Source organism: Acomys russatus, chromosome 24 (assembly GCF_903995435.1).
Source record: "Acomys russatus chromosome 24, mAcoRus1.1, whole genome shotgun sequence".
NCBI lineage: Eukaryota > Metazoa > Chordata > Mammalia > Rodentia > Muridae > Acomys > Acomys russatus.
This window is the reverse complement of record NC_067160.1, coordinates 1,845,539-1,873,437: the sequence shown is the minus strand read 5'-3', so window position 1 is coordinate 1,873,437 and position 27,899 is coordinate 1,845,539. Positions and strand designations below refer to the sequence as shown.

General features: G+C 36.1%; 4 protein-coding genes across 4 annotated transcripts; 1 reads left to right on the top strand and 3 right to left on the bottom strand.

Annotated features, from left to right (window-relative positions):
• Positions 1 to 298: 298 nt before the first annotated feature.
• Positions 299 to 1,234, bottom strand: LOC127207407 (olfactory receptor 1013-like). Its single transcript, XM_051166798.1, has one exon. The coding sequence runs from the start codon at positions 1,232 to 1,234 to the stop codon at positions 299 to 301; it is 936 nt and encodes a 311-aa protein (XP_051022755.1).
• An 11,507-nt stretch (positions 1,235 to 12,741) lies between these two features.
• LOC127207411 (olfactory receptor 1013) lies at positions 12,742 to 13,647 on the top strand (the record flags this gene model as incomplete). The annotated part of the gene is made up of 1 exon (XM_051166809.1): positions 12,742 to 13,647. A coding segment is annotated over one exon (906 nt), but the record flags the coding sequence as incomplete, so codon positions are not given.
• A 4,998-nt stretch (positions 13,648 to 18,645) lies between these two features.
• Positions 18,646 to 19,584, bottom strand: LOC127207514 (olfactory receptor 9G4-like). Its single transcript, XM_051166954.1, has one exon. The coding sequence runs from the start codon at positions 19,582 to 19,584 to the stop codon at positions 18,646 to 18,648; it is 939 nt and encodes a 312-aa protein (XP_051022911.1).
• Positions 19,585 to 26,323: 6,739 nt separating this feature from the next.
• On the bottom strand, positions 26,324 to 27,241 carry LOC127207421 (olfactory receptor 1013-like). The gene has a single exon (XM_051166831.1). The coding sequence runs from the start codon at positions 27,239 to 27,241 to the stop codon at positions 26,324 to 26,326; it is 918 nt and encodes a 305-aa protein (XP_051022788.1).
• Positions 27,242 to 27,899: the final 658 nt, after the last annotated feature.

Genomic DNA, 27,899 nt, shown 5'->3' with positions numbered 1-27,899 from the left:
TAGACTATAGTTCATTAATTAGACAGAAGTAAATATGAAGTGAATATGAGCTAAGTTCATTATATACATACGTGAATGTATGTATATACATTATATAATATAATGTAATATAATGTAACTCATTATTTATTACACTCATATAAAAACTAATTATACTTTTAAATAAAAAATGTACACTGGTGAAAAAATGTTGACGGAATTTCAAGAAATGGAAATTTTATTTTTGATACTCAGTTTCTCAACTTTGCCTTCAACTTCTTTGTTATCACTTAGTCTTGGCTTGCTAAGCATTTGTCATTTAGACTTTAGACTGAGCTAACTTGAAGAGTTTTCTCAGAGCTTCCTTTACATCTTTATTCCTCAGACTGTAGATCATGGGGTTCAACATAGGGAATAACACAGTATAAAAGGTAGACACCAATTTGTCCCTCTCCAGGGAATAGCTGGAACTCGGACGAGAGTAGATGTAGAGGATGGAGCCATAGTACAAGGTCACAGAGATGAGGTGTGAGGAGCAAGTGGAGAAGGCCTTGAGGCGACCCTGGGTGGATTTGATCCTCAGGATAGCAGCAATGATGAAAAGGTAGGAGGCCAAGATGAGCAGGGTGGGAGTAATGACATTGGAGGCTAGGAGGAAGTACAGCACTGACTGGTAACTGTCCCTGACTTCACATGCCAACTTCACCAGTGGTGGGACATCACAGAAAAAGTCATCAATGACATTGTCACCACAAAAATCCAACGTGAATGTGTTGCTGGTTAATATGGTGGCATTGACAAATCCTCCTATATAGGAATATACAACCAAGCAGATGCACAACCTCCTTGACATAGCTTGAGCATAAAGCAGGGGATTAGAGATGGCAGCATAGCGGTCATAAGCCATGGCAGCCAGTAGGTAGCATTCACTATAGGCCAAGCCAGCAGAGAAGAAGAATTGCGACAGACATCCAGCAAAGGAGATGCTCTTGTCTTCAGAGATGCAGGTCACTAGGATCTTTGGAGTATAGACAGAGGAATACCAGAGATCCAGAAAAGATAGATTTCCAATGAAGAAATACATGGGTGTGTGGAGCCTGGAGTCATTGCAGATCAATACAATGAGGGTGGTGTTTCCTAGCAATGTCAGAGAGTACACTCCTAGGAAAAGGACAAACAGGATCGTCTGCATCACAGGGTCTGTTGAGAAGCCCAGCAAGATGAATTCAGTCACTGTGTGATTGCCCCTCTCCATTTCTCAAGGATCTTGACCCTAGGCATACAGAGGAGTTTAGTTGTTTATACTAGTATGGAATGTTTATATTGTTTCTTGTAAGTTCCTATAAGATAATCAGCACCAGTGTGAAGATTGCATTTCTTTTTGTAGGTAATAGGAATCCCAAGTCTAAACATATTAATGACAGTGAATGTAAAAAGAATGGAGCTACATGGGATGGCCACATGTAATCCCAATAGCAGAAAAATAGAACAGCATGATTGGAACAAATTTGAGCTTCACCTAAGTTACTTAGTAGGTCAAGTATAGGTGGATGCCAAGTTTGAGAAATAGCTTATAAAACATACAAATAATTATATAGAGGAAGAAGAAGAAGACACTGCTTACAAATTTTACTGAGAGGTGAAAAATTTTTATCAAGCCTGCAAATGGAAAAGTACATCATTTCTTCATATTTCCACTGAACTGTGTGTATAGGAACAGAGATCACATATCTTTTCTGTGGAGGTGAGAAAGTTCAGCAAGGTTGGTGATTCAAGTTCTATTCCAAACCCATGTAGGGGTTAAAGGGAGGTAATGTAAAACACAAGTCTGTCCTCTGAGCCCTATGGACAAGCTTGCACCATGTGCATCTGCCCTTTATGAACATGCACACACCAAAAAGGAACTCACAATTTAAAAAAAGATGGAAAGTTGGCTCAGCAGTTCGAACACTTTCTAACCTTTCAAATGACACAGATTAGATCATCGGCCACTCACTTGGTCACTGATGACCTTGTAACCCCAGTTCCTGGGAATTCAACACCCTGTTCTGGCCTGTGGTTAACAGATAGATGTGCATGCAAAACATCGATATATAAATTTATATTAACAACCAGCATGACATAATAACCTTAGGGTTCACTGGTTACACACATAACTTGGTGGTAACTCACAGCTGTCTAGTTGAATTGTATAAAAAGAAGGGAATTATGCCTGAACTGGAACCTAGCCAGCTACTCAGTGGTGCTAGGGAAGTCATGGATTTGGAGGAAAATCTACAACTACTATTTTACTAAGTGAACATGCTCTCTACCAACAATCTAAACATCTGTCTTTATACTTACAGATGTGTGTAGTCCTTACCTTTCAACAAGGGAACTTCTCTTGGCAGCAGCAGGAGACCACTATGGAAAATAACAACCAACCAAAATGCAGATTTGTGGAGCCCAGTCCGAGTGGATACATCTAAAAGTTATTCCTTACACCTAAGGTTTAGGGAGCATTGTGGACAAGGGAAGGAAATATTCTAATATCAGGGATTTTGCTGTAAGGTTGTGAATGCAATAACAGTTAATAAAAAAAGAGATTGTGAATTTGAGTATAATATTAACATATTTAAAAAACTAAATGTATAAATGTGTTTCATAATATAACTATTTGTGAAATATAGCTATGATCTCGGGTGGCTTACTTATATAGCCATAGACTGATTTCCTGTAAAATACAGGTGATAACAATCTCTTCCTGTGGGTACAGAAACATTTAAATGAAACATTGCAGATACAGTTCTTACTACATAATTATTCAAAATACAAGTTACATGATGTTACACTCTTGGAATATGGTGATATTTATTGGCATTTAATTTAAAATATTGCAGTGGGTTGTATTTACACTTGCTACCATCCTTCTGACATCTTGCCATGCTTCAATTCTTCACTGGCATTCTTTTTCCTTCCTATTGCCATTTCTTCTGCATTGTCATCTTTAAAGTGGCCTAATGAGAGTGGTGCCTCTCACTGTTGATCCTGTCATGCCTCAATCTCTTCTTTGTACTATTATTATAGAATGAGTCTTTTTTTTTTTTTTTTTTTTTTTTTTGGTTTTTTTGAGACAGGGTTTCTCTTTGTAGCCTTGGCCATCCTGGACTCATTTTGTAGACCAGGCTGGCCTTGAACTCACAGCGATCCGCTTGCCTCTGCCTCCCGAGTGCTGGGATTAAAGGTGTGCGCCACCACGCCTGGCACTAGAATGAGTCATTAAGGTGCACAGAACTATGCTCCGTTGAGGTAAAAACAAACAACATACAGTTCTTAACACCTGAAATACAATGTATACAACTCACCCTGGGCTGTAAGTTGAGAAATTCAGCATGTAGCTTCTTGAGGTTGAGGTTTTCTCTGACACTTGGTGACACTGGCTTTAAACCTGAGGCTTGTATCAGTAGGAACAAGAGAACCGTGGTGATTGACAGTGACATTAACCAGCCCATGAGATAGCCTTCCTAACAAAGGTCTGTGTTTGTATTACTATCTAGAAATGAAAGAATTTTCCATTAAAATGACTGAAATACAACCTTTTGTCTTTAAAGGTTGTTTCTATTGTTAGAATTCTTCTAAAATAAGTATATGGTTGAGACTTCCATGAAGAATGACTGTCTGAAGCAAAAATCTATTAATGTACTTTGTCTTTCTTCTCCCATTTCAGCTGCTCTTGAGATAGCCAGAGACTCTCTGTTTATGGCCCCTGAACTCACTGTTTGTGCAGTGAGTATATTTTACTGAATTTTTTTGCATGATCAATTGCTTTTTTCTTTTTGTCTCCAATAGTATGAAATTCTACTTCTCAAATCATCTATCAGCAGTTTCAAAAATGGAAAGGAAAAGCTGAAGATATACCAAATAGGCTTTTTGTCTCCCACTTATCACGTAGCTTCATCAAAAGGCAATAGTGCCGATTTTACAAACAAACACAAATTTACAAAAATAGGCATTTATAAAACTTACCTAATTTTCACCAACAACTTCATCTTGCCTGAATTTAAAGCTGTATATATTTTATCCTAAATCTATTATGCCAGCTTCTGGATTCCCAGAGCTATGGATTTCAGAAAGCCCTCAGGATTTCTCAGTCTGCAGGGAAGAAACTCACAGGACAATTAAAAGTGGATGTTGATAAATTGGTTATTCTTAAACTAATGGAGAAAAGTGATTGCTGACTATGTCGCCCTGGTTAAAAAAATGAATCATTCTTAAATTATTTCTCATTCTTTCTTTATTTGTCTACATAATCTAATAAATCACATGTATTCATGTTTTTCCTTTTCTGTGTGTGTAAATATGTGTTTAGTTATGCACTTCACTCCATGCCGATATTTCTGTTTATTGCTTCTCCAAGTACATTCTACAGCTTTCTAAAGTATTTTTAGAAATGTTATCATTATTTGAGCTGTATGGTCAGATCACAGGGATCCTTTACTGCCTGTCTACTTAATGACTTTACCCTGATGAGTCAATGTCATGGAGGAGACTGAATGATGGACTTCTTACCTGAATACATGGTGCACCTGGCTAGTGTCCTGGATGTTGACAGCTCAGGGCCCTGATAGCTCAGCTTCTTGCATGGCTCTGTCTTCTATGTCCATAACACCCTTTATTCCCTGTATCTTTAAAGAGGTAGGACATAGGAACTCTCTGTGGACAAGTCCCATAATTGTTATAGACTTCTTTCAAAACTTACTACAAGATATTCCTCTGTAGGATCATTTATTTGTTTGTTTTGAGGCATTTTGCTTTTATCATATTTTTGAAAAATTATAACAACATATGATCATATCCACCCTTCCATTTCTTTCTACACCTCCCCACCATGCCCCTTAACATAACCCTGTCTCAACTTTTTGTCATTTTATAATCCACCAAATCAACTAATGCTGAAAAATGTGGATGTGTGTGTGATCACGATCTGTAACACAAGATATTCACCTGTGGGAACACCCTCAGAAAGAATGCTTTCCCTCCATCCAGCTGGTATCTGTTGCTAACAGCTTCTCATTAAGAGCTAGAATCTGGAAGGCATCCTCCTCCATCAAGATGAAAGGTTGCTTGGGCTAATCTTGAAAAGGTCTTATGCTAAGACTCAGAGTGACTGAGAGTTCATGAGTATGACATCTCTGTCATATACAGGGGCCACCGTTTGCCACTGCCATCCCTAACCTGTAGCTCTGATGTTCCTTCAGGATCCTTTGCTATGACATTCCCTGAGCCTTTGTAGGGTAATGGTGTTATTAAAGAAATGTCCCATTTACAGTTGAGCACTTTGTCTCCCATTCCTAGCACTTAAACAGATTCTATGTCCTGTAACAACTTTTTAACAAAGCCTTATATAAATGAATTTATTTGGTTGGTCATACAGTACTGTCTGATTTATAAGTGACAATGTTCCTTTATTATACTTAAAAGTTTTCCATTAGTTGCAAAGAAATGCCCTTTTGATAAGAGGAGAAAGCTACACTTATCTGTGTGTATAATAACAAATTTTTAGATTGTCTGTATGGATTATGCTAATTTAGAAAAGTCATGAATGTAGATTCTCCTCTGGTAACCATAATGCCACCAGCACTTATTAGTTATATTTCCAGCACCAGGCTCGTTCTCCCACTTGTGAGCAGGTCTATGTCTGGATAAAGAGTCATTGGTTACTGCCAAGGTGTGAGTGCAATGGCTCCATCCTTAGGGTTATCATGCCATGCTGATGAAAACACAGTTATGCAGCCCAGTCCCATTGGTTATATCTACAACACACTTTCACACATAAGGCTCAGGGTACATTGTGAAAGAGGCGGATGAAAGATTTTAAGAGCCAGTGACCTATCACATAGTTTGGTGGGTATCTTTTGGAAACATCTAAAGCTTCACCCATAAGGCCTTACCAACATGACTAGCAAAATATGACCTGAACAAGGATGACACCAATGGCCATACTAATGTGGATAAGGAAAAGCCCACATGGCCTCAACCCTATACAACAACTCTGGGCAACCAAGGAAAATTGGGAATGGGAAGGCAGGTCAGCCACACGAAGAACACACCAACTGAACAAATTGGCTTTTCAAGATTTTTATTTTAGCCAGGCCTATGTTTTTGAAAAGGAGATCTACCTATGTGATTATAAAATTATCCTCATGCCTGCTGAATAAAATCTTTCCACTGTGGCTGCTTCTGGACCATCCACATGCCCATCAGTAACCTTTTACCAATTGTCTCCAAGTAATCCAAACAGTCTCATTGGTTCTCCAGGGTGAACTTTGAAATTGAACTTTGTTTTATCATTGGAATAACATGAAATGGGAATAAACATTCCTTAGTCCCCCCTCCCCAAGGGAGAAAGTTCTCATAACAGATAGTAAGTTAGTTTGTTAATACTATTGTGTCTCATGGTATTAAGAAGTTTTTTTTTTTAATGGAAGCAACCAATCTTTACTATTTTAACTAGAAAAGACATATATAACCATGAAAAATGTAAGTATGTTTGTACTTATGTGAACGTATGTAACATGAAGTAATATATAAAAGCATATATAACATCTAAGAGTACATAGGCTTCATCAATTAGGCTTCATAGGTTTTTGTTTTGTTTTGTTTTTGAGACAGGGTTTCTTTGCATAGGTTTGGCTGTTCTGGACTCCATTTTGAAATTACCAAAGAACTAATAAATATGAGAAAAAGAGAAATACATAAACATTCATTCACAGACACATAAAATTGTAAATTACACTGATTATGTGTTAGCTATAATTATATAGACAAGACATATAAATAATTTTGGCTTTGTATATATATTTTTATATGATCAAAGCATTTCAACATCTAATATTTATTTTTGACTAGCCCCTTACACAGTGCAGAAAAATCCAATTATTCAATGTTTCACATATATACATTTTAATAATTTATTCATATTACATCTCAATTTTTTTGATAAAACCTTATTTGTTACATTATTAGTATAGCATACAATTATCAATTTACATTATTCAATGTTTTTAGTGTAACATATTTATGCTATTGTGATGCCATTACCATAGCAATTGTAGGACATTGCTGACAATTTCACACATGTCTACAGTGTATCGTGATCATATTCACTCACTTCACCCCTTTTTCCTTCCATTCATTTCCTTTCAAAGTTGTTCACCTCCTACTTTCTTTGTGTGTGTGTGTGTGTGCACGTGTGTGTGTGTGTGTGTGTGTGTGCGTGTGTGTTGTGCGAATTCAAATTCATGACCTTTATGTTTTCATTTTATGTAATATGTATATGTGTATATATGTGTATATATATATGTATGGCAGTGGATTTCAAAGGTAGATCTGAATCCAATTTGACCAGTAACCTAATAAAAAGAAAAAATCTAGACACAAAGAGACACTAGGGATTACATCTCAATTGTTATCCCATCCCTTGTATCCTCCCATTCCTCCCTCCCTCCCACTTTCCCCCTATTTCCTTCCCCTATGACTGTGACTGAGGGGGATCTCCTCCCCCTGTATATGCTCATAGAGTATAAAAAATGTTTTACAGATAAAAATGTAGAAATTGTTTTTAGTCAAGTTTATGTAAGAAAATTAAGATGGATAGATTGTTATTTCCAGAAATATTAAGGTGAATGTTTCCACAGTGGAAAAAATTAAGCTAGAGAACTTATTAAAAAATGTGAAGGTTTGAGTAAGATATGTAAGTACTATGGCCCTTCAACTATTTAATTAAAAGAGAATTCTGTTCCTGGGGACAGGTAGAGGAAGAGAGTGAAGGAGAGGGATAAGTAATAAAGCCGAGTGAGACAAAAACTGGGGGTTAGCATTCTCACTGGTGAATCTCTTGGAATATAGAATAAGATGGAAAAAAACTGGCCATTGATCTGGAAGAATTTGATGATCTATGTCATGGTGTATGCATTCTTACGCACATGTGTTCATAAATACTCAAATATCTACATGGATAAATGTAGGTATCTACAGAAATGTATGTTCAAATATGTAAATACCTATATGCATTTATTTGAGTTACTAAAAAACACAAAATGTACAGATATTACAATGGACTACAAACAGAACCTATCCTACACACTATATATTTATTTATCTCATTAAATAAAATTAAACTAGCATTATCAATGGACTGTTGATTAATTATTTTGCTTGTAATTTCCCTGAGCTGCAAAACCATGAGGAATCCTATAAAACCTCTGGGATCAAAGGGCTGCTATAAAGACCTGGAATCAGCCAATCTGAATGCTAGAATGAGATATCTGCTGAAAATTTGGTAAGTTGTCTTCAACAGGTATCAATGGCAAATAAATTTTATTTTATTCAAATAATTCTTCGAGAGTTATTTGCATTATGTTTCAGGTAAGAGTCTATGAAACCTTATTTTTCCTATGCACACGTTATTTTATAGCAATTTATGAAACTTCTGAGAGCAAAATAAAAGGCTTAATTTCTATAGGTTATGAGAGAGGCTTATGTATGTTAAGGGAAGGGAGAGAAAACTGAGGTACTTAAGTCACTCCTAACTAAAGAGTGTCCCCTGCAGAGAACTTTCCAAGGCTGTGAGATGTTGTGACTATCTCCCAAGTCCTGTGTTTCTGTGTTCCTGCCAAAACATTGAGAAGTCTCTACTATTTCTGGTCATATTTTCCCAGAATGTCAGGAGACTACATGCTTTTTACAGGAATGTCAGAGAGCAGTTTGCCATGGATGTGAGGATGTCATGCTTCCTAGGAGAGGTTGTCTAGAATAACATTTCTATAAAAGAAACTTTAACCCTTAACAGAAAGTTACTGCTACGCCTCACTGGTCTCTATTACTGGGAGACAACACTGTAAATCCTGGTTTTGTTTTTATTGTTTTCTCTCTGTGTGTGCTTGTGTTGTGGATCTGAATATGTTCTGTTTTGGAGATCCAACTAACTTGTGAATCAAGAAATTTGGGCCTCAAAAAATCAAAATTATTTTGAAACAAGAAAGCTTAAAATAATGGGATCAAGAAAGGACGAATGTGGTGTGACTATAGGCAATTTATATGCAAAAAGGTTTGGAGAACAGAAGAGAATAGTGAAATTAAAATGTCAAATTTAGAGTTTTTCAACAATTTGCATTAACTATAAACTATTCTATATCCTTATAATTATGTGCTAGGAACACCCAACATAATATTAAATGACCACCATATAACTAGCATTCTTAGAAGTCGTTAGGTCATTTGATGTTCTTTTAAATAATATATCTTAATTGTAACTACAATCTTGTCTGTAAATTTTGTATTATCACAGTTGGGACATTATTAGCTAAAGAATTCAATTTTTTCAAAAGTTTTTTAGTACACTGCATTTCTCTGTGCCTAAACTTCATACTGGAGTCTATTTTGCCCTCTTATAATTATTGTACAAACAGCAGCAAAACACCTTTGTGTGAACATGCATTAGTTTCTTTAACATTTGTATCACCCTGACATACTTTGCTGCTGTTCTCCTATCAATTGTCAATATTGCAATATTTTTTTCACAGTATCACTTAGACACAACTAAGACTTAGGAAGCTATGACTTTAGTAGTATGTCAGATATCTAATTTGAAAGAACACTGATTTATTGAACATTTTCCATGTGTTGACTGCTAGAGTAAATAGTTCACTCTAAAATTTACAATATCCTTTCTAACAGTTGCAATGGTTATACTTGCTTTAGAAGTGATGTAGTGATGTGTGGAACTTGAGCAACATGTATCAAACCTGATAAAAGTTGATGAGCACAGCAATGGCGTCAGCTTCAATGTCAGATCTTTGTCTGGTTTGCTCACTCTCTGATTGTGACCACATGCCATGTTGAAGACATGGTTCCCAATATGTCTTTATGGTAAAAGGCAATTTTCTGTCATAGTGGGAAATGCTTCTGTCAAAAATATTTTCAATGTAACTTATTCACATTTCAATAGCCACACTGTGAATAATTGATTATCCCATTGGATTTTATTACTTCTGTCTGTGAAGAACACAGGATGACAGACATTCTTTGGTCAAGAAATGTGAGATGAAAAATTAGTTCCTTTGGGTTAAATTTCACAATTGGTTTCACCAGAGTGTGGATTTGGTTAATGTGTATACAGCACAAGGTTTTGAGTGTGACCTTAAACTTGCTATGTACCTGAGGATGGTCTCCTCCTGAAGACCCCTGGTTCTGCAGCCTCTTCCTCTTAAGCGCCTCCCAAGGGCCATATTTTTCTTGAGGCTGCATCCTCTTTTGTGAGGACAGACAGAAATCTAGATAATTTTCTTTTCTTTTCTTTAAATTTGAGAAAAGTGTCTTTCTATAAAGACATGAATATTAACACATGACTATCTTGTGTCAACATTCAGGAAGTGGGGAGTATAACATTTACTACCACATTTATTCAGATTAAAAATAGTGATTAGTTCAAATTTTAAGAATGTTAATAAAAATATCTATTGTCGTTTGAGGTAACTCTATTTCTACTCTTCCTCAAATATATTCTATGCCGGTCAGATCGGCTACAGTTCTAACTACCCTTTTACCTTCCTTTTGGTTTCCCCTTCTGTTCCAGGGTAATTGTGTTTATTGCCTAAAGTACCCTCTCCCACAGGCAACTGTGGGCTCACTATCCACACATGAAAATGTGCTTCCTCCTTTGCATAAACCATGTGATCACACAAAAAATAATATCTGCATTGCTTTTGCCAGAGTCTATAACTTGATCTCCCATGATACAGTATGGCAGCGATTCCCACACATTCTATTACACTATTTACAAAGGTTTCATTTATCTCAGCACCACATACTCATTTTATATAAAGGATGATGCCTTGGTGCCAAAATACATTGAATCTAGCAATTCTCTTGGATGAGCAGCTTTGGGTAAAGATTATACGTTCTTGGAGAACTAGTTTTGACCATGGCTCTGTCTACTTTGAATCCTAATCAATATGGATAATGGGAATAAACACATTTAGTTTATAACATTATTTTGATGTTTTATGGAAAAGTTTTTAGAATATTGAATGTCTGTCACATTCAATGTTTCATAAATGTCCTTTGCTAAATGCTGCTTGGTTAAAGTTTGCTTTTAAAATGTGTAATATTATTTTTATATGCATTTATATTACTATGCGTATATACAATAAACTACATACAGTAGAAGAACCACAAAAATCAGGAATTATATTAATGTTACATTCATGGTGTTTTGGCTATTTGTATTTGGCAACCTTGAAGAAAATATCTTTCCTACCTTGATTAGTCTAAAATCCTGAATGTAAATCAAAGTTGCTAACATGAACTTGCTGTTTACTTAGGTAATTAATTTTATTTCTTCTCAAGTTTCTGATAGAGTTGAAGATCAGATAGTTTAGTTTACAATTAGGCTTATTTGTTTAGGAGTTAAGATGTTTTTAGGTCTAGTTAGATATTTTAAGTTGACAGAGATGTGACATGATAAAATTTGCTTTTAACTTGCAAGATGTGTCAGCAAAATTGTTGAACAAAATGTTTCATTAATACATTTGATTTAATTGTTATGACTTTAAAATTATGTAATGAGTTGAGAAAACAAGAAAATGGATTCCCTCTCTCTCTCTCTCTCTCTCTCTCTCTCTCTCTCTCTCTCTCTCTTTGTGTGTGTGATGTTTGTGTTCAGTGTTCATGAATGGAAACGCAGTGGAGTGTGGATACCGAGGTATATTTTGAGACAAGGATTTTTCACTGTTATTGAAGCTCAGTAACTCAACAAGACCAACCTGCAGTCAACCAAAAGGGGTCATTGGTCTTCACCTGCCTAACACTTGTATTACAGCCATGTGTCACTGTGCACAGAATATTATATGCAAGTTAAAATCTGAACATGAGTCTTTATTCTTGCATAACAAACATATTACTGAGTAAGGCATCTATCTCTCTAAGGTGACAGTAGAGACTTTTGTTACAAAAATTACAAATTAATGTTGTAAGTAAAATCTATATTTAATGTTCTATAATAACAGCTGAAGGTTATACAAAGTATATCTGAATTCACTTGGTGTGTGGAAAATTTAGGGTAGTTGTAATCAGAATACTTTAGGCTGATCTTCTAGTTGTACAAAGTTAGAAGGTTATTTGGTCAAACGAATTAAGCACCAAGGATATATTTTCTATATGATAAGGAGAACAACAGCATATACTTTATAGTTATAAGATAATTCAATAAATAATGTTTCACAAATGACAAATTCAATACTATGAACTTATTCCAACATATAATAACAGAGTTATTATACATAATCTTTTTACTCATGTTAAAAATCTCTTTTTTATTTCTATTGTTAATTAAACTACATGCTTTCTTTAGACATTCAAGTTTGACCTTTATTTGTTTATATTTGTGTTCTAAAAACACATGCTGTTTCCTAATTTTTTTTTTCCTCCCTTTACCTGTTTATTCACTTTACATCCTGGTCATAGCCCCATCCTAATCCCACCCTCGCTCCCTCCCTTTCCCCCATGTTCCATACTTTTAAATTAACAAAACTTCATTAAATACATTTTTTCATGACATTTATTAATTCAACATTTTTTATTTATTCAGTCAATGATTTACTTAGACATTTCATTTTTTTCTCCTCTTCAGTTACATTCCTTAAAGCTATGGAGCATAATAATAATAATAATAATAATAATAATAATAATAATAATAATAATAATAATAATAATAATAATAATAATAATACAGTTAGTGAGTTCATCATGTTGGGATTCACAACAGACCCTGTGATGCAGAAGGTGCTATTTGCACTGTTTCTTGTTGTGTACACATTGACTTTGTTGGGAAATAACTTCCTCATCGTGTTGATCTGCAATGACTCCCGCCTACACACACCCATGTATTTCTTCATTGGAAATCTGTCATTCCTGGATCTTGGGTTGTCTTCTGTCTATACTCCAAAGATCCTAGCAACCTGCATCTCTGAAGATAAGAGCATTTCCTTTGCTGGTTGTGTGGCTCAGTTCTTCTTCTCCGCTGCACTGGACTATACTGAGTGTTACCTTCTGGCTGCCATGGCTTACGACCGCTACATGGCTATCTCAAAGCCACTGCTTTATTCACAGGCCATGTCCTTAAAGCTTTGTATATTTTTTGTGGCAGCCTCATATGTTGGTGGTTTCATTAACTCTGTCATCATAACCAAAGACACATTTGCCCTGACTTTCTGCAATGACAATGTTATTGATGACTTTTTCTGTGATATCCCACCACTCGTGAAGCTGGCCTGTGGCAAGAAGGACAGCTTCCAGTCTGTGTTGTTCTTCCTCTTGACTTCCAATGTCATCATCCCCATTGTGTTCATCCTGGCCACCTACCTCTTCATCATCGCCACTATCTTGAGAATCCGCTCCACTCAGGGTCGCCTCAAGGCCTTCTCCACCTGCTCCTCCCACCTCATCTCTGTGACCTTGTACTATGGCTCCATTCTTTACATCTATGCTCGTCCCCGATCCAGGTACTCTTTGGATAGGGACAAAATTGTCTCCATCTTTTACACAGTGGTTTTCCCCATGTTGAATCCCTTGATCTACAGCCTGAGGAATAAGGATGTTAAGGAGGCTCTGAATAAACTCCTCAAGTAAATCAAGATAATTTCCTTATAAGACTTCCAGAAAATATTTAATCAGGTAACTTAAGTTCCAGGAAAGGATGCTGCTTATCATAGTGATATAAAGCATTATAAATGTTCATGTAGTCCAGCCAGAAGACTTCTGGGTTTATATACAAATAGTCCAAGCCAGCTAGATATCTGTACACTCATGTTTATTGCAGCAATATTTACAATAGCTGTGTTATAGAATCATTCCAGGTGTCTATCAACACGTATATGGAAACAGTTGGAATATATACCAGATAGATTTCTACTCAGATACAATAAAAATGGAATTAACATCTTTTGCAGGTAATGTGATGGAACTATATACCATTGTGTTAAGAGAAATAGGACAGTTCCACCAGAACCAAAAATAGTCATCTTCATCACACTTGTGGAAGCTAGAAAATAAAAATAAGAGTATGGGGGAAGGAATGGGAGGATACAATGGATGCGATAACAATTGAGATGTAATATGAATAAATCAATAAAAAAGCAGGCAACAAAGTCCATTGTCAGAGGCACTACTCCCTGGAGAGAGACAAAGTGGCTGCCATGTTCTATACCATCATCAATCCATTACTCAACCCTTTCATCTATAGTCTTAGAAACAAAGATGTCAAAGAAGCCCTTAAGAAGTTGATAGAGAATATACGACAACAAACATGAAGGTTGCCTTTTATGTACTATGGCTGTTTAAAATCTGACCTGTGGACACGTTTGTGTGCATTTCTGTCTTTAGATCATGTTGAAACAATGGACTAACTCCCATGAAATCCTTACAACTTCTTGTTAAGTAAGATTAATATATTCTTGCTACTTAAACATTGCCAAGTCCATAATAAAGGATTCTACAATGTAATATCCCTCTCTATTTGCAACACTAGCTTTTACAAATTATCAAACCCTGTTTTTGGTAGGGATAATAGTAGGAATACAATGAAATTACAAGAATTGAACACTTTTCTCCAACTTAGTTTAAATTTCTTAAATTTCTTTCTATAATTGTAATTAAGCATACGTATGAATATATTTGTGTTATTCTTTCATTTCCTGCAGAACATTCCTTAAAATATTCTTAAGAGGATATATTGTGTTTAAGAAAAAATTAAAGGCTGAATGCATGGCTCAAATATTAGAACATATATATTTCTCTTGTTGATACAGTTCAATTCCAGGATGAAGAATAGTTCAGCCATTTATGGGATAGCTATATTGCCTCTACCCCTCAAAACTGCTGCCAAGTCTCAGGAAACATTGCAGAAGAGGAGACAGGAAGAAGGCAGGAGTCTTCTGTGCATTACATGGCTGTCACACTTAATAAATTTCCAGTGACTAGTGTTCAAAAGATTAAGCTATACATAATCTTGGCATAGATGGGGTAGGATATCACTAGGCCCTTTGCCTTGAAAAATAGTTTTTGACAGTGGATAGTTGCTGGGGAATGCAGAATTACCTTAAAAAAAAAAGATGTGGTTGCTAGTAGGTTTTCCATGGTTCAGCTAATAGCCTCACTCCCTTGTATATGTGAGTTACACAAACTGGACCTAATGGATTGTTAAAAAATATTAGCAGGAGCTGAGAGGGGCATGCTTAGTGGGATGTGAAGAGGGCGGAGTGGAGAGATAAGGATCGATATGGTAATATTGATTGTACACATGCGTGAAATTCTCAAAAACAGTTTCCTGGGCAATTTTTTTTCTTCCTGTTGCAAATTTTGAAAGTGTCAAAGCTTAAATGTAATCACTGTAAAGTACTCCATGGGATAAGTGAGAGACACTGTGAAACATTGCCATAAGATAATCAGAGTAGAGCTGGCTTCCAGAGCTGTGACAATCTGATTTCAATGCATGAATGTCAGAGAGAAAATGATATTACCACCCCCATATGTGAGAAACTCTAAGTGGCATGTAAATATTGTGTTGTGTAGACATGTGTGGCAAAAACCAAGAACTATATTAAAGAGATATGGAGAGAGTGGACAGCCTTGTCTCTTACCTGATTTTATAGGAATTTCCTTGAGTATCCATTCAATTTGATTTTGGCTATTGGATTGTTGTATATAGCCTTTATTATGTTGAGGTATGTCCCTTGTGTCCCTTCTCTCTCCAGACTTTGTAAATAGATAGACTATTGAGTACTGCCTACCTCCCAATGGTCACAACTGCTCACTGCTAATGAAAACTCAAGTAATTGTCAAGTATAAGAAAATTCTTTTTATTCCCACTTAATTATAATTTTGTGTTATAATTCTCATGAATAAAACTGCTATCCCTGTACTCCAAAATGTGTTCACCTTGCCTTATACATTTATTGATTTTTTTAATATCTGCCTTCTGGATAGCAGTGAATACAAGCTGTAGATGGGAACCTGGTCTCTGCAATAGTTAAATTTTTCATAAGAATAGAATCTGTCTACTTTACCCCAAATGTATTAATACATTTTCTTTGCTTTGTTAGTGGTATATCACAAAATAAATTTTCAGAAATTTACATTGCATGTGACCTTTCAACTTCAATACTTTTCATGCCAATAATCAGGGAGAGGAAACTAAGACAATTCTCCTTCAGTCATTATATCTATACTCAGCATGGTTACTGGAGCCAAGTAAAAAGAAATATGCTATAATGGATGCATTCTTCCATTAGAATCAGGGAGCTATGCATTCAGACAAAACAAGCCTCCATATCACCACCATTACCCCATTGATGTGATGTATTTAAATGGTGATTTATCAGTTCTAGAGATTAAAGTCAGCTTATCACAAGTTGGGTCATTATTAGTTTATATTTGCCTTCTGGGAAATAGAATACATCAATTAACAATGGAAATATTTGTTTTAGTGAGAAAATTTAATGAAACAATTATTATTTAGACCTCCCCATCTGTTGCATTAATTAGGGGGCACCATGTCCGGGATTTTCGCCACACATGTCTGCACAACACAATATTTACTTGCCTCCTAGAGTTTCTAACATAAATGGGTGGAAATAACATCTTCTCTCTGACATTTATGCATTGAAATCAGATTTGTCACAGCTCTGGAAGCCAGTTCCACTCTGATTATCCTATGGCAATGTTTCACAGTGTCTCTCACTTATCCCATGGAGTGCTTTACAGTGATAACATTTAAGCCTTGACACTTTCAAAATTTGCAATAGGAAGATATAATTTGTGCAAGAAACTTTAAAAACTGTTTTTGAGAATTTCATGCATGTGTACAATCGATGTTACCATATCGATCCTGATCTCTCCACTCCGCCCTCCTCACATCCCACTAAGCATGCCCCTCCCAGTTCTTGTCAATGTTTTTAAACAATTTATTAAGTCCCGTTTGTGTAACTCATATATACAAGGGGGTGAGTCTACTAGCTGAAGCATGGAAAACCTACTAGCAACCACATCTTTTTTAAAAAGGTAATTATGCATCCCCAATAACTATACGCTGTCCAAAACTCCTCATCGTGGCAAAGGGCCTAGTGATCACCTATCCCATCTATGCTAAGATTATGTATGGTTTTATCTCATGTACTCTAGTCACTGTGACAGCCATGTAATGCACAGAAGGCTCCTGCCTTCTTCCTGTCTCCTCTTCTGCAATGTTTCCTGAGACTTGGTAGCAGTTTTCAGGGGTAAGGGCAATATAGATAAGCCACAAAGGGATGAACATTAGTCTACTACTCTCCACATTTTAATAAGTGATGCAGCTCTCTATAAACATGTACCTATTCCTCCTACCCATAAAAAGGTCTCTGACCAAGGATGAGAGCATTCAATTTTATCGGTATAGAAGGAAATTTGGCAGTGTATAATTTGGATTTCTTATATATTTCTGTAAAGTGGCCGTTTGGTTCACATCGAAGAAAAATATAATTTCAATATCTCTGTGACATGAAAAAGTTTACAAAGAGATTTAATATTTCCAAGTATGAGAGGAAAAAGAGTGCTTAATATTATAGAAAATAATGTGATGAGAAAATATAACAGTCTACATCAAGCAATCACCAGTAATGTTAATAAAACAAAAACAACAACAACTAAATCTTGTTATCTTGTATGAGACAACAGAACCCAGTAGTACAATGAAGTAATGCCTAAATGGCAGGTTGTGAGGAAAAAACATACTCAGGAATATTTACACTTCTTTCAGCTTCATATTTTTAAGTGTCAAAAATGTGTCTTTGATCTTGGATTTAGAATATTTTAATTTTTAATATCTATTTTAATTTTTTGAACTTTTATTTATGTATTGTCTGTGTTTGTGTATGTGTATTTGCACTTTTTTTTTTTTACAGATGCTTACAGAGGCCATAGGAAGCAAACGCCACGGGAGCTTATGTTATAGGTAGTCATGAGCTACCCGGTGTGGATACTAGGAAAGGAACTGTGGTCATCTGCAAGAGAAATATATGTCCTAATCTTTGAGCCATGTCTCCAGCCTTTATTTTCATTTAGCACAAAATATCCTTTTAAGAACATTTTAGCAATATCCTAGTGTAGGAAATGAAAGACTTACACAAATATATTTTATATGTATGTTTAATTACACATATAGAAATAGATATGAGACAACTTAACTAAATATTCTAATTTATAAAACCCTTAAATATTTTTAGCAATCTAACCATTTTTTATTATTTCCATATTTGGTACAGCTCATGCACAAATATTGAAATTTAAACTAAGTTGGAGAAAACTGTTCAATTCTTATTTCATTCTTTTCCCACTATCATTCCTATCAAAAACAGGGTTTGATATTTTTTAAAAGCTAGTGCTGCAAATAGAGAGGGATATTACATTGTAGAATCCTTTATTATGGACTTGGCAATGTTTAAGTAGCAAGAATATATTAATCTTACTTAACAAGAAGTTGTAAGGATTTCATGGGAGTTAGTCCATTGTTTCAACATGATCTAAAGACAGAAATGCACACAAACGTGTCCACAGGTCAGATTTTAAACAGCCATAGTACATAAAAGGCAACCTTCACGTTTGTTGTCGTATATTCTCTATCAACTTCTTAAGGGCTTCTTTGACATCTTGGTTTCTAAGACTATAGATGAAAGGGTTGAGTAATGGATTGATGATGGTATAGAACATGGCAGCCACTTTGTCTCTCTCCAGGGAGTAGTTGGAACTAGGCCTTGAATACATGAAGAGCAAGGATCCAAAGAAGAGAGTGACAGAGAGGAGGTGAGAGGCACATGTGGAGAATGCTTTACGTCTCCCTGAGGCTGAACGGATCCTCAAGATAGCTAGAAGAATGTTGAAGTAAGAAACAAGAATGGCAAGGATGCTGGAGAGCACAGTGAAGCCCACCATACTGGAAAGGATTTTCACATAGACATGGGTGTCTGTACAGGACATTTTTACCAATGGAAGCACATCACAAAAAAAGTGATCTATAATATTTTTACCACAGAATCTTAACCTGAAAGTGTTGGCAGTATGAGCTATGGCATTCAAAAACCCACCTACGTAAGAGCCAGCCACAAGCCCAGTACAGAGAGACGTGGACATGATGCTTGAATAAAGCAATGGGCTACAAATTGCAGCATATCGGTCATAAGCCATGGATGCCAGCAGATAGCACTCAGTGTAGGCTGCTACACAGGAAAAGAAAAACTGAGCCCCACAGCCAGCCAAAGAGATATGCTTATCTTCTGAGACACAGTTGACCAAGATTTTAGGTATGTACACAGAATTATACCAGAAGTCCAAAAAAGATAGAGCACCAATAAAAAAATACATGGGTGTATGCAGCCTGGAATCAACACGGATTAAAATAAGCAAGGTCATGTTTCCTGACAAGGTCATCAAGTAGATGGTTAGAAATATTCCAAATAGAGTCAGCTGCCAGCGGGGGTCTGCAGAGAAGCCCACGAGGATGAATTCAGTCAGGATGGTGCGATTGTCCACCTCCATGTCCACAGAGGGGAATTCCAGGGTAGGAGGAGGCAGGAAACACAGTTTAGAGATAATCTCAATGAGAGATTAAGAGAAATAAGCAATCAACAATTATTGTACCTGAATAATATGGTGTGATGAAAATATAGATTAGTATATTCTACTAAAATAAGTAAGCGATATATTTATCAAACCTCCTATCCCAATAAGTCTGTAAGGGTTGCTGATCTTTATTCTTAAATAATTGCATGATCATCAAGGAACATGTGTGGGCTTTCAGGTTATGGCTGTGGAAGACTACTGTAATTAGAGCAATAACCCAAGGTTCAAATTAGAGATTTTCAATATTTTATTTCTGAACTGTGTCATTCAGAGTCAGCTCGCTATCAAAAAGGTAAAATTACAGGGAGCTCATGAACGTTATTTATGATTTTCTGACGAGTTGTCAGACTTGGTAAAGAGGATATACAAGAGAATACTACATAACTATGTGGTAGTGAGCATGTAAAGAAAGTATTCAATAAAATGTATTTGTTTTGAAGTAAAAAAGTAAATACATAAATGAAGCAAATTGTGCCTTTTGAATTTAATAAAAAAGAGAGGTAACTGATAAATTCTTTAGAGTATTACTCTAATTTCTCTGCCTTGTATACTGCTGTAGCTTAAAAGACTAGACAGTTTCTATTAAAACTAAAACTTCAATTATCCTGCCACAAGCTAATGAAACCGTGATCGGCATGTGATGACATTGTTATGAGCAGCAGTATACAGCACTCTCCCAAACTGTACATACAAAGAGATAAAAATACATTACTATGTTCCCGTTTTGATTACGAGCCCCATCTTCCACTTCCTTCCTTGCTAGAGTTTTGTAAGGGACGTGACAAGCCGGCTGCTTCAGTTAATAACAAGAAAGCACAAATGGAGTGGAATCTACACTGATCAGGGTGATCTAGTGAGCAGCCTAGTTCACACTGTAACTCACAATCTCCTTGGCTGAATGTATGTTTTTAAACTCCTAGCAAATTGAAAATTATTTTTCTCCAATAGCATCTCACTGGAAAGAAAACCACACTTAAGGGAAGCCCATGACCAGCAGTACAAGGCCAGCACAAAACAAAGCCAGGGATTTTTTTTCTTAGTACTTTCTTCACAGATGCTCTAATTAATTGTCTTTTGTTTATCTATTATTGTTTCTGATTTTTTGTTTTTATGGTGTGTGTGTGTGTGTGAATTTGTCTATATGCATATGTGTTTCTTGCAATTTGTAGTTCTTTCTATTTCATCTGTTTGCTTTATTCTATTCCGATTTGTAACTTTTTAATTTGGTAAAATTATCAAATTTTGTTTTATTTTAATCACCTATTCTCTCATATGTTTTGGACCTGTTTGTTTTCTTTTTAAAAAGGCATGGAGTCGTATAGGTGAGGAAGTGGAGGGGATCTGGGAAGAGAAGAGGGAATGAGAAGCAGGTTTCAGAATATATTATTTGAAAAAATTATTTTCATGAGAAGGAATGTATGTTGCTCCAATGTTGAGCCATTATCACTGACAGAAGAGAATCACTATGTCCTCCTCACTGAGACCACGCTGTAACTAACATTAATATCTTTAATTACTAAACATGTTTTAAGACTATTTTAAAACCACACTATTTACTATCCTGTAGGTGGTGTGGGAAGAAAGCATGACTGGGGCAATTTGAATATCATGGATGCCCCAGATGAAGAAGAGTCTGATTTTAATGTGAGGACATCAAGAGACTTAGAATCCATGTGTTTCATATCTTCAAACGCCACAGATCTCTAAGGAAAATTAAAACTTGCATTCAATATAATATTTTATCTAATCATTTGAAAACAAGCAAAATCTTTAAAAGCACTAGTGGAGCAATTCCCTATAGCTTTTGAACTGAATAAAAAGGACAACTGTGCATTGTTTTAGTCTTTGCCATGGTATTTGCTGCATTAGTGTACTATATGTAGGATAGTTTATAAAAACATGTGGCATGTAATAAATATGTCTACAATAAGCAAGTGGGCAATTGTTATTATATATTACAGTTATCCCCTAAAGTTCTTATTTATTCCTACTCCAGCTCACACTATTCAAGGTAAAAAAAAATCTATGGACTGATAGACTCTCCCAAGAATACTGCACTGTCCCATAGCCAGAAAGAAAGAATAAAAATGAAACTGAAGACTCATTTTCAATGTTTCTAGGCCAAGAGAAAATTTTAGTCAACCATCAGTAAGATTATACTTGCAAAACAATAGGCAAAAATGTCAAAAACTTATCACAATAAAACCTCAAATTCTAAAAAATCTCTAAATATATCTTTTTCTCCACATAGACTGGCTTATGAAGATGTTACCTATATGGAAAGACTTAAAATATAAGTTTTATTAAGACATCTCTAAGCCCATAACATCTCTCCGATACTCCCTTTATAAGATTCCCTCAAGTTCATTTGATATACTGTGACCTTATAGAAATTTAAAATAATTACTGAGAAATAAAAATCATACCTTGGCTGTCTGGGAAGCAAACTTCAAAACAATAACTAAATTTACAAGCATATTTAGATTCTCTCCTTTTGATTTCACCTGAGTGAATGAGATTCTTCATAATATAACCTCAGACAGATTTTAAAGCTGTAAATAGGGAACATGCATCTCATGAAATAAGACTTGTGATGAAGATGTGCCTGTGTGTTTATAGAAAAAATACACTTAAAGCCAAAACAGACCTATGCTCATTCTCACTGCAGCCAAGGCCACAGAGTTGCCTCCTTGCTTTGTGAAGCGTGATTATCTATGCTTACCTTTGCTTAGAAATGCCAATTTCTAGAAGTGAAACCTTTTCCTGTTCTCTGTCTCATGACCTGTGTCCCCTGGACTCAATATATACATTTCCTCAACAACCCTTTGAGACTTTGCCCATATAGTAGTCTAGGAAATGTGCTGCTGTCTCCAAAGACTTAATTAGAGTCCATCTGCAATTTGAGGATACTGGGTTAATTGGATTATGATTAATTCAGCTACACACTTTTAAAAGTTAAATCCTAGCTGTAAATCACAATATAATCATTAAGTATGTTTGAAAGCAGACTTAAATATTAGTAATAAGCTTGTCTTGCATTTATTTTATAATCTATTATTTTATTTGACCCATCCTCTTCTCAGTCTTCAGGCTACAATATATTGTCTTTTCCTTCAACAAAACTCAATCCATTGATGAAAAGGAGAAAAACAAAAATGGGAAGAGAGGAGAGGTAGAGGAAATGAACTGAAAAGAGGCATGGAAGTGAAGGGAAGAGCAAAGAAAAACCTGAAAGTGGAGAATGAATCCCTTAGGAAAGAGAATAAGGTGCTCGTGTTTGTTGCAGGGCTAGGATCAAACCTCAGAATTGTGTTTGGGCAAAGAGACTCTAAAGTAGAGGTCACATGCGTTCCTCTCCTCAGATATTAGGGAACCAGGCAGGAGAGGTGGGAGGAGCACTGTAGGAGTCAGAGGGGATGGAACACACCTGTGGAACATGGCCTATGGAATCAATAAGATGGGCTCACAAGGGCTTCCAGAGCCTGAAACAACAAGCATGGGCCTGCGTGGGTCTACACCAAGTCCTCTGCATATACGTTATGGCTGTTAGCTTGGTGTTTTATGGGATACCTAACAGTGGGAGCTGATGTATCCATGACTCTTCTCTCTGTGCTTGTGACCCTTTCCTCCTATTGGGGTGCCTTGTCCAGCCTCCATATGAAGGCTTAATGTATCACGTTTTGTCCTGACAAAGGATGAGAAAGCAGAGAAAAACGTGAGAGTGGAGCTAGAAAGGTTAGACATAATTAAAGCACAACATATTCATGTGCAGAGATGTCACACTGAGAGCCAGTAGCTTGGGCTATTAATATTACCAAGTGGGCTAGAGTACTGAAGTACATGCTATTGTTTATTCCAAGCAAGTTTCAAAATCAATTAGAAGAGGGTGGGATCCTCCTCCCTTCTTCAGAGCTCTGCATGTCCTACATGGGTTATAATTATTCTAGAGATCTACAATTAAGGGAGTTGTGGTGATGAAGTCATATTGTATGTTTTATTAACCCACCCCAACATTAATTGGGCCAAAACCTTTAGCGTTAAATGTCCCAGGTCCATGCCCATGATTTCTTGCCTACACATTAATTTGGAGTCATTTAATCGGGTACTAATGATGATTCTATAACCATGTATATTAATCTCATTTATGGATTTAAATATTATAGATGTAGGCTATAGAGAAAATGTAAAACATATGTGTGTCCCTCACTTTCTTATAGTCCCATTTTAAAATAGTGTGTCTGTAGGCAAAGAAAGAAAAAGAGGAAGCCAAAAATGGGGGGAAATGTCAGAACAGATGTTACTACCCTAGCATAGTGCAGAGTAAAAAAAAAAAAAAATGATAACTAACACAAATTTAAAGACTTCAGGGAGATATATTTCATACAGGTTATGATATCTGAAATTTAAAGGAAAGAAAAGAAGTGTTGATGAGAAGTGGGAACCGAAGGGACCCTCTGTAAACTAATTATGGGAATATAAATTATACTCATTATGACAAAAGTTGTAATGATTCCTCAAAACATTAAAATAAAACTACCATATGGTTTACAATCTCACTTTGGGCTATATGTTCAGTGTAAACAAAATCTATATCTCAAAAGATTCCTGGACTTCAGTATTTATTGCACAATCATCAGAAGAACTCAGGTAGAAAAAAATCATTGTGTCTGCTGAGCCTTTTATTTATGGCAGAACAAAGACTCTGTCTCTGTCTCTGTTCCTGTCTGTCTGTCTCTGTCTGTCTCTCTCTCTCTCTCTCTCTCTCTCCATTTCTCTCTCTCTCTCTCTCTCTCTCAAGCTTTGAAAAGCAGTAAAATTTGCCATTTTCAACAATATGGATAGTATTGGTGATATGAATTTGCTTGTGTTCAAAAGGGCACATACTGCAGAATTCAGCTGTGTATGGGGCCAAATTCATAAAACAAATACTAGATTATATTGGTAGTTTCTAGAACTAGGCATTATTTGAGAAAATAGAATAATACTTTAAGTTTGCAGAATAAAATTTTTTGAAATGCATTTTGCAAATCAATACCAGATTGCTGGAGTCTAGCCTTGGGGCAGGGCCTGAAAGGCTGGATGCAGAGCAATAAGGGAGGAATGAGTCAGGCACAGAGATCAAAGGAATTTTGCAGCCTGACTGACTGGCAGTCTGAATGTTTCCTTATTTATACAAAACTCAATAGGCAGGGATAGATGCATCACGTTACAAAAACATAGCTCATACCATTTTGTCCCTGGACACCTGTTTTGCCTTCCACTTAATCGTAAGGTTAGTCCTCATTAATAAATCGTGACAGAACAAAACTATCCTTTTAAATTTATTTTTATTGTACTTTATTCAGATTACATCTCTATAGTTATCCTCTCTCTTGTATCTCCCCATTCCCCCCTCCCTCCCTCTTTCACCCTATTCCGCTCCCGTAGGCCTCTGACAGAAGAGGACCTCATCCTCCCCCATATGACCACAGCTCATTCTCCATAGCTATGGGAAGAGCTGGGACTGCCTCCGATGTGAGCTCTGGAACTCCTATATTTCATCACTATGCCTTGGCTGGGAGACCAGGTGGCATACAGAGCAAGGTGAAGAGGCTCTCTGGATGAGAATGAAACCATCTTTCACAATTTTCCCTCATCAACCCCACAACCCAACTTTAACAGTATTGAAGTGTCAATGGCATATTTTCTAAAGAGTAACAACTTGTTCTCAGACTGGTAACTCTTGCAGTTTCAAACGCACTAAGAAGAAAAGAAATCAACTTCATGCTAATACACTCACATTTTATATCAAAACATTTTGTTTGCTTACTTAGAGTTTATACAATTGTAGACATCATATATATTTCAACAAATTTTAGTAAAAGTACAGAGACTTTTCATTTTCCATGCATCATTTATTTAATAACATATTAAAATATAATAATGTCAAAATTTAAAATCTAATAAAATATCACATGCTGTAATAAGTACTTTTTTCATTTATATATTTTATTCTTATCTTGGAGTACAAGGTAAAACAGATACACAGAAATAACCAGTTTTTGAAAGAAAATATTCAACTCAGACTTTTTATTTTACAAAATGTTTTTACTACCTAAGAATGTCCTCTATGCACCTTCAACACGTTTAATTTGTTTATTCTATATAATATGTGTTCCATGTCAAAACGACACACAATATGGAACATAAATATCACTCTAGCTGGATTCTGTTTCAGAGATTATGAATGGTAGAGAATTGAAGCCCAGCACAATACGGCAGCAAACAGATAGGATCTACATGTGGAGAAAACATTAGGTCCACCTATAGCGGATTAGACTAAAAATGTAGTGATTCTATTCTACAGGATTCAGCCAACTTAACTTCAAGGAAAGAAATTAGAAAAATCTTTGGAACAATAAGTCTTTGGTTATTTCTTTTCAGTCAAAACTAACATAGAAATGAACTCAAATATACACATTTTGTTTTCAAATATTATCTCATGGATTATGCTAATTTTTAATATTGGATCATTTGAACTTTTTTTTCAAAGGTGTACTTAGGGTAAATAATATAATAAGAATTCATGAGTTTGATGGACAGTGGGGTAGGCACTGCTACACATACAGTCTTTGAACCAAACTCATCTTCGCTTCTCTGTAGGAGATGGTTATGACTATTTAAATAATTTATTCAAAGCCTCCTTAACATCCTCATTCCTCAGGCTGTAGATCAAGGGATTCAACATGGGGAAAACCACTGTGTAAAAGATGGAGACAATTTTGTCCCTATCCAAAGAGTAGCTGGATCGGGGACGAGCATAGATGTAAAGAATGGAGCCATAGTACAAGGTCACAGAGATGAGGTGGGAGGAGCAGGTGGAGAAGGCCTTGAGGCGGCCCTGAGTGGAGCGGATCCTCAAGATAGTGGCGATGATGAAGAGGTAGGTGGCCAGGATGAACACAATGGGGATGATGACATTGGAAGTCAAGAGGAAGAACAACACAGACTGGAAGCTGTCCTTCTTGCCACAGGCCAGCTTCACGAGTGGTGGGATATCACAGAAAAAGTCATCAATAACATTGTCATTGCAGAAAGTCAAGGCAAATGTGTCTTTGGTGATGATGACAGAGTTAATGAAACCACCCATATATGAGGATCCCACCAAAAATGCACATAGTTTTAAGGACATGGCTTGAGAATAAAGCAGTGGCTTTGAGATAGCCATGTAACGGTCGTAAGCCATGGCAGCCAGAAGGTAACACTCAGTATACCCAAGTCCAGCAGAGAAGGAGAACTGAGCCACACAGCCAGAAAAGGAGATGCTCTTATCTTCAGAGATGCAGGTCACTAAGATTTTCGGAGTATAGACTGTGGACAACCCAAGATCCAGAAAAGACAGATTTCCAATGAAGAAATACATGGGTGTGTGTAGGCGGGAGTCATTGCAGATCAACACAATGAGGGTGCTGTTTCCTAACACAGTTAATATATACACAGCAAGGAAGATAGCAAACAGGACCAGCTGCATGACAGTGTCTGTTGTGAATCCCACGAGGATAAACCCAGTCACTGTGTTATTATATTGTTCCATGTCACTAGGAAATTTCCCCTAAGACTACATAAAATTAGAGTTTGGCTTGATCCAGTATCCTTAATAAATGAAAAACACATTCAATAAATAAAATTTCAAAAATAGTAAATAACCAATAATACTTGTATTCTGGTGGAAGAGGAGGGCAGGAGGATCTCAGAGGAGTTAAGAGAGGGCAAATAGTAATCATAACATATTTTATTTAAAAATAAATTTTCAATAAAAGAAAATTTAAAAAATATAATGGATTCACTCATATCTGAGACACTCAATTAAATGACAAACATTTTCATTGGATATGCTTGGATTATATAATGATTATAAAGTTACTATAAAATACTGGGGGAAAGCGTATTTGCTAAAATGCTTGCCTTATAAGCATGAAGACCTTAGTTTGATAGCAAGAAATCACTTTGAAAAAACCAGCACAGGATAACCATACCATAATACACAGACCCAAAGAAAATGAATAATAAGGAGGACCCAAGGGAGGATGCTTAATTCTAAGAAGGGGAAATAGAATAGACAGTGAAAACAGCTGGGAAGAAGAAAAGAGTTGGAGAAGGACCTCAGAAATGAGGGTGGAGATCAGACCTGGGAAAACTGGAGACAGAGGAAGAGGGCTCGCAGGGAGAAGAGAAACCTTTGGCAGGTGCAT

Excerpts from the sequence above, each read along its gene's own strand:
- LOC127207407 (XM_051166798.1), bottom strand. The coding sequence starts at position 1,234 with ATGGAGAGGGGCAATCACACAGTGACTGAATTCATCTTGCTGGGCTTC.
- LOC127207514 (XM_051166954.1), bottom strand. The coding sequence starts at position 19,584 with ATGGAGGTGGACAATCGCACCATCCTGACTGAATTCATCCTCGTGGGC.
- LOC127207421 (XM_051166831.1), bottom strand. The coding sequence starts at position 27,241 with ATGGAACAATATAATAACACAGTGACTGGGTTTATCCTCGTGGGATTC.